The 7,648-nt window shown below is 32.7% G+C and overlaps 1 protein-coding gene across 2 annotated transcripts; it reads right to left on the bottom strand.

The window, feature by feature from the left end:
* Positions 1–2,948: 2,948 nt before the first annotated feature.
* Positions 2,949–5,485, bottom strand: LOC101249219 (calcium uptake protein, mitochondrial-like). Of its 2 annotated transcripts, none has more exons than XM_004231470.5 (7): positions 4,849–5,485; positions 4,695–4,762; positions 4,334–4,557; positions 4,171–4,254; positions 3,882–4,095; positions 3,504–3,797; positions 2,949–3,428 (listed from the first exon to the last, which is right to left on the bottom strand). In XM_004231470.5, the coding sequence occupies exons 1-7, from the start codon at positions 5,099–5,101 to the stop codon at positions 3,237–3,239; spliced, it is 1,329 nt and encodes a 442-aa protein (XP_004231518.1). In that variant the 5' UTR covers positions 5,102–5,485; the 3' UTR covers positions 2,949–3,236. The 2 variants fall into 2 exon arrangements, with proteins under 2 accessions (XP_004231518.1, XP_025884947.1); XM_026029162.2 differs by having other exon boundaries at positions 2,949–3,367.
* Positions 5,486–7,648: the final 2,163 nt, after the last annotated feature.

The following is a 7,648-nucleotide window of genomic DNA, read 5'->3' as shown; positions in this document are numbered from 1 at the left end:
GAGTAATTATCTAAAACCAAAGAAAGAAGTTGTTTTAAAAACATATGAGCTAAGAATATTTTTGTAGTACTATTGAGCACCGATATAGGGATGCAAGTTCGTATTAACTCAAGTCTCCATAAACCATGTAGTCATCATGGGTATTAAAGAATCATATTATTTTGATGATTACTTAAGTTAAGCTGGTGGATCCACTAAAATAAGTAGTTCCATGTGTTGACAAAGTAGAGGACAATTTTTGAAGCATGGTCAAGATGTTGTATCACAACTTAGGTCATAGTGGTGGTTGTTAGTTAGAGAATCTCACGTAGAAACTGTATTACTTCGTTATATAAGTAAAGTTGAGTTTGTTTTTGCTTTTTTTTTAATGAACTAAGTTGTTTTCCACTGTTTCACAAGTATATATGCAATATATATATATATATATATATATATATATATATATATATATATATATTGCATGTGTCTATCTGTTTTATATTGAGGTAAGTTATTCCCGTATTAAGAAGAGCAAAGGTATGTGTTCCCTTCTTATTCTTTTCAAGTTAAGTCTTGTTTAGAATTCCAACTCACATACTCATACATCCTATGTAGTGATGTTATTTGAACTACATTATCCTATGATGCACACACGAGGTACTAGGATCGGCATTCTAGTGCATCATTGATCCAGTAAGCAGTACACAATCTATTGGAAATCCTCCTAGCATTTCTGAGGATCCATATCATTGTATTCTAGTTAGTTCATTAGGATGTTGTGGATTTTTTCCCAACCTCAATCTTAGCTGTTTTAAGAGGTTTCATAGAGAATTAGATGATAGACTTTTTGAGTCTTTTCATTATCATTTATCATGTACTAAGACTTAAGTTGTCATTTTTGATAAGTTGAATGTTTTATCTTTAAAATGTTCTAAGTTATCCTTTAAATAGTTAAGCTAATGCATTAAAATCCTGATTTTACTTTTTTAAGTCTTCCGCTGAGTAAGTAAACTAGGGTTCTCCTAAGAATAAGAAATGGTCTTTGAGTGTCAGCCACGTCTGGGGTGTAGGCTCTGGGCGTGAAAAACATGGTATTAGAGCATAGATTTTAAGTGTCCTAGGGAGTCTATAAACCCATGCATGTAAAGTCCCGTTTATTTGTGTGAAGCGTGCCACGTCTATATTTAGGATGCTGCAACACTTAGGAAATTATATCACTTCTTGTACACTCTTTTAGTGTGTTAGAAATTGATCTCTATAAAGTTTCCTTGTAATTATGTTCAGGACTATTTCTAATAACCATGCCTCCACGAAAAGCAGTAAGAGTTTGTTCAACGAGAAGAAATAGTGAAGCTTAAGATCAAGGTGTACCTAATGCACCAAACATGCAACCTCAAGGAGAAGTCACCAATATTGAATTCCGTGAGACAATTCGGATGTTAAAACAAGTAGTGACTAATAAAGTCGGGAAACAATGAGGATCTCAACAGGAAGAGGCTGACACTTGAAGGATTTCTAAGTTTTTTTAAGGTGAACCCTCCAAATTTCACTGGCTCAAGCACTACTTAGGATCAAAAGAACTTCATTGGTGAACTTAAAATGGTGTTCAATGTGATGCATGTTGCTGAAACTGGGAGAGTTGAGATAGCGGCATACAAACTGAAAAATGTTGTTATGACTTGATTTCATTAGTGGAAAGAGGGAAGAGATGAGGATACACCACCTGCGAGTTGGGCTTGTTTTAAAGAATCTTTCTTGGGGTGTTTCTTTCCCTTAGAATCTGAAGAGGCTAAGGTAAGACAATTTCTTACAATTAAGCAGGATTCTCTAAGTGTGTAAACCTGTTCAGCATTATAATATATTTTTACTGGAATAAAATGAGTTGACTTAGTCAATCTATCAACCACTACTAAATCGAATCAACTTCCCCAAAGTCTTGGAAAGACCAAACACAAAATTCATGGCTATCCTCTCCCATTTGCTTTATGGAGTAAAACCTCTTGATGTCATCAACTATATTATCTTTATCACAATTACTACTTTTTTCCATCCTAAGTCCGGAAATCACGTGGAGCTCCGACTAAATTCGGATCGCGCTCTCAAGGCCCATGGAGCTCTGACTACTTATTTGTAGCTATGCACCATGAAATTGACAATAGGTAATACACTACGATCATCCTAAAATAGGGCATGTTAATTGAATTTATGTACAACTTTTACAACAATGTTTATCTCATTGTCAATGCACAAACTTCTAGAAGTGAAGTATTCACAGTCGTAGCAAATGTTACTCATATACACATGTAGACTATATGCCGTTGAAATAAATTAAATAAGCAATAAACCTATCAACCTGAATATTTTTATATGACAATCGTATTGACATTAATAGATTTATTGTTCAGACAATATCTATAATTGTCGCATCATTCACCACTTTAGGCTTGCATTTCCCCCTTCTGATTTATTGTAACTAATTGCACATCCATTATAGTATTATTTGTATTGTTTTGAATGTGTGAAGGGATACATGTGCAAAAGACATTTCCAGAACTAAAAGTAATAAAAGATATTTGACATTTCCTTCATTGACGATCTCAACATAGTAGCCATTTCAACAAATAAATCTGAAACTCATAAGAAACATACTATAATATAATGCATATTAATAAACAATTTTGTTTCCCCATTTATTAATAAGGTTGCTTTTATGTCCTTAACTAATTTTGTACTACCGTTTATTGTATTATCATAAGCGTTTTTTTATAACCAAATAAGAAAAATATTTTTTTCGTAATTAAGTATAGGTTGTAGCACTCTATAAAACACATAGATCTCCATTAGTCATCTCGGTTCCAACTGATAATTGAGGACATTTATTCATCTGAAGAAGGTGAATTGATATTTGTTCATAAAAATGGAGTTCATGTTGATAACATGTTAAGAAAATAAGGTCAAAAATAACAATATTAAAGATGAAACAAGATAAACAAAATACGTTAATGTATGTATCACCTCTCATGATCGTAATTATATTATTACTTAGAGGGTGGTTACAAAATTGTCTTAAACATGATATTAACTATTTATTTCATGGAGAAGGTTATGAACGTGTAGGATATTATGGATAATGTTGTGGAGGTGTGGGAGTTACTCTACAATTAGTGCCCAGACGTGGAACTCTAAAAGTTCAATTCTCTTGTTAAATGTTAACACAAAATGTTGGCTGAGCATATTCCACTATATTTGAATAAAATCTACTTATTTGTTGAGTCCAGCCAGCCAGAGAAGAAACCTACAAAACTTGACTCTCTTGTTTGTGAACTTTCTTGCTCTCTTCTTTGAAGCACTCTTAGGAACTCATCTGAACTTAAAGTCCCATCACAATCTAAATCAAACATGAAAAATATCAAATCCACCACGTTATCGCTAAGTGATATGTTGCAAACCTGGTAAGAGACATCATTAGAAAATTCATAGTGAAGAAGGAAAGAGAAGAGGTTGTATAGACTTAATAAACATACTTGATTAGCAGCTAATTTCAACTCTTGTTTTGACAAAACTCCACTTTTCGCATAGCTTAAGATGGACTGTGAAAATGATGGTAGTTCTTTGCGTAGCTCAGCTAGGTTCATGAATTCCTTGAATGTAATGCATACATCTCTAAGCTGTTTTTCATCATCCAGATCTTCTACTCGGTCAAGAAACTTGTCGATGTGACTTATATCAGCAGATGCAACCATTGATAAAGCAAAATCTTTAGCAGAAATGCTTCCTTGTGACTTATAGTCATAATGGGCAAATTCTAATCGCGATATCTGAAATCCATAAAGGGAATTTGAATCAAATCTATCTTTTTTAGAAGTAACTATATTGTATTTGTTGGAGATCGAAAATCATACTTCATTATGTAAATCTCTTAAGAATTGAACAAATTTTTCTTGCTCAAGTCTCCCTTTGCCATCTTTACCAAAAAAGTACTCCAATAGACCTCCTTCATCTACTGAACCTGTGACTTTCAATCCAAATCGCATTCCATTTCTATGTCGAGCACCTTGTCTATTAGAAGTTCGCATCAGTTCCATCATTCTCTTAAATTCTTCCTTGTCAACTCCCCTGTTAATAAAACTAATCAGAACACCTGCAAGACGCGTGAAGCATGTTTTTTTCTAAAAAAATCTCGCAACATACCCGTCATTGTCAATGTCAAACATTTGAAATGCTTGCGAAAAGCTAGGTTCCGGGATGCTCAATAGTGTGACGAAAAATATGTACCTGATCCAAATGGAGTTTGAGTACTTATTGATACGGAAGAGCATGATACAGTAACTAGGAAAATTTCAAGAAAACTCACTCTGGAAATGATATAAGTCCATCATTATCTGTATCAAAGAGCATGAAAAATTGTGAAGGAGCACAATGTAGCTCGCTTGAAGCGGATTCTCCTTTGAGATTACCTCCTCTAATACCAGTTGTTTGAGATGGTGGAAAAACTGGAACAACTGCTCGCATTAAGTCCCCTGGAGTCATATACACTTCCCCACCTGGTTTTCGGTAAGATGCAAAGTACTCAAACACCTACAATCAACAATTTAAAGTCATTTAATAACGCATCATAATACATGTATAATTTATATATCTTGCTTCATGGATAAGTTTGGAATCAGATTCCTTTCTGATGCAAAACTGACAATGTGGCTAATAATATTCCTTACCTTTTCAGGAGGACTTTGCAATCTCAGCCGTTTCTCATACTTGAAGAAAACTTTTTTCCGGTATGAATCTGAAAATCGAAAAAAAAAAATTAAGACTGTAAATGTGAAGAAATGAAATATTTTAGGAAAATGAAAAAAAATATATAGATATTACCTCCAAATAAAAAGGTGGACTTCTTGCCGATGTCTTGTCCAGAATCGGCATAAGAAATATGATGAGAAGAAGATGAAATGTAATAGAGAGCTATGGTTGATGCAGCAATAACGAAGCCAGAACCGAAAACTGTCGGATTTTCATCAGAGGCATTTGATTTGGTGAAGATGGAACGGAGAAATAGTGGATTTTGAGCAGCAGTAACGACTCGAATTGCCGGCTTAGATGTTCTGAAAAATGCTGAAGAATGCATAGTAGTAATGTAATTACAAGGAAGAAAGTTTTCAGAGAGTAGGTAAGAAAAAAGGGTGATCCTTGGAAAGGGGGAAATGAGAATAGTATGGGAATTGACCAAGAAAGAGAGTTATGTTTTTGGTTCTGCTTTTATCGTAACGGTTTCCAAGGTAGTTGCTCATCGGTTTTGTGCACATCAAATTAAACACAATCTCCAATTTTAACCATATGCATTTTTTTATTTGATTTTTTTTTTTTGAATAATTCATCTTTGAGTTATAAAACAACAATTAAGTACCAATACCCAATATGTATTCAACGGATAGTTGAGAAGAAAATTACAATGTCACTTTATTTTTAAAAATATATTTTTTAATTTAATTATTATATTTCCACATTGAAAGATTAATAATTTTTCAGTTACTCTTTTTGTTTTTGTTTATTAAAATACTAGTATATGTATCGCGTGAATCATATTAAAGTATTATTTATAGTCATTTTAGATTGTAATGTCTTTGTTTAAGCAGATTAAATCATAGTACTTTTTAAAAAATTAACTAATAAATTGTTCCTCCCAATAGAATGATGTTCCTTGTCCAAAACCTTACTTAAAAAAACTATAAGAAAAGAAACTTTCTACTGAAGGAAAAAAGAGTACACATATCTATTAATACACATCTAGGTTGCCTCATTAAAACCGTTACAAAGAAAATTAGTGAGACAAAACCTCGTAAGGGAAAAAGAGTACAACGCATATTAACTCCTCTTAATGAGAATATCAATTCAAAAACCTGAATCTTCGCATTTCAAGCTTATGAACCATCTTCTTGAAAGTTGCAGTTGGTAGAGATTTGGTGAATAGGTCACCCACCTTGTCACTTGAACCAATCTTTTGCACATTTATATCATTATTCTTTTGGAGTTCATGTGTATAAAAAAGCTATGTGAAATGTTTTATATTCTAGCTACTTTTATGAATCCTTCCTTAAGTTATGTTATGCATGCTGCATTATCTTCATATAAAATGGTGGGTACTTTATCACTCTCCAGAGCATATTTTTCTCGAAAGAGATGTATTATAGACCTTAACCCCACATATTCTCTTCTTGCTTCATGAATAGCTATTATCTCAGCATGATTTGATAAAGTGGCTACGATAGATTATTTTGTAGATCTCCAAGATATGGCAGTCCTCCCACATATAAACACATAGCCTCTTTGGTATCGAGCTTTGTGTGGATCGGATAAATATGCATCAACAAAATTATGGCAACATTTGTTAGAATAAAATAAGCTCATATAAGTTGTCCCTTTAAGATATCACAAAATATGTTTGATCTCATTATAATGTCTCCTAGAAGGAGTAGAATCATACCTTGCTAATAAATTTATAACAAAAGTCATATCAAACCTTATAGTATTAGCAAGATACATTAGTGCACCAATTGCACTATGATATGGTACTTCAGAATCAAGGATTTCCTTATTCTTTTCTTGAGGTCAGAATCGATCCTTATTCACATTAAATGAACGAACAACCAGCGGAGTACTAAATGGATGCGCTCAATCAATAAAAAATATTTTCAACACTTTTTCTGTTTAGGTAGATTTGAACAAAAATATCATTTGTCAAATGCTCAATTAGTAAATCAAGACATAATTTTGTCCTTCCAAGATTTTTCATCTCAAAATCGTTCTTTAAATAATTAATTGTCTTTTCAAGCTCTATTGGAGTTCCAATAAGATTTCTGTTATCAACATAAATAGCAAGTACAACAAATTTCGATGTTATTTTCTTCATAAACACACATGGACAAATTGTATCATTTGTATAAACTTTCTGAACTGAATACTCACTAGGACCGTTATACCACATGCGTCCATATTACTTCAAATCATATAATGATATTTGCAATATAATTGAATACATTTCCCGAGATTTTGAATTACATGATTTAGGCATCAGAAATTCTTCAGGAACTTTCATGTATATCTCATTATCAAGCGATTCATAAAGGTAGGTTGTAACCACATTCATCAAATGCATTTTAAGTTTCTCGTGGACTATAAAATTAATGAGATAATGCAATGTTATTGCATCCCTAACGGGTGAGAATGTCTCTTGATAATCGACACTAAGCCTTTGTGAGAATCCTTGTGCCACAAAGCATGTTTTATATCATTGTATTTCATTTTTCTCGGTTCCTTTTCACACAAAATTCATTTACAACCAACATATTTAATACCATTAGGTGTTGGAACTATAGGTCCAAAAACTTTACTCTTGGCAAGTGAATTCAACTCCAATTGAATTACTTCTTGTCATTTTAGCCAATCATTTCTCTGTCGACATTCTAATAATAGAGTGAGGTTCAAGATCCTCATTATCTTGCATGATTTTTATGGCAACACTATATGCAAAGACATAATCAACCACTATTTCTGATCGAGTTAGATTAGTTTCAACATATCTTAAATTTACAAATAGTTCACTATTTCCTTGAGTTTAAAGTTCATTGATTCCTTCTGGATATCAGAATTATTAAAATGTTGAACTTCCATATGA

The sequence above is a fragment of the Solanum lycopersicum genome, chromosome 2 (assembly GCF_036512215.1).
Source record: "Solanum lycopersicum chromosome 2, SLM_r2.1".
Lineage (NCBI taxonomy): Eukaryota > Viridiplantae > Streptophyta > Magnoliopsida > Solanales > Solanaceae > Solanum > Solanum lycopersicum.
This window is presented reverse-complemented; position numbering and strand designations above follow the sequence as displayed.

Excerpts from the sequence above, each read along its gene's own strand:
- LOC101249219 (XM_004231470.5), bottom strand. The coding sequence starts at position 5,101 with ATGCATTCTTCAGCATTTTTCAGAACATCTAAGCCGGCAATTCGAGTC. Across the intron at positions 4,763-4,848 it reads GTCCACCTTTTTATTTGGAG|ATTCATACCGGAAAAAAGTT; the intron begins GTAATATCTATA and ends TTCGATTTTCAG. Across the intron at positions 4,558-4,694 it reads TGCAAAGTCCTCCTGAAAAG|GTGTTTGAGTACTTTGCATC; the intron begins GTAAGGAATATT and ends TGTTGATTGTAG.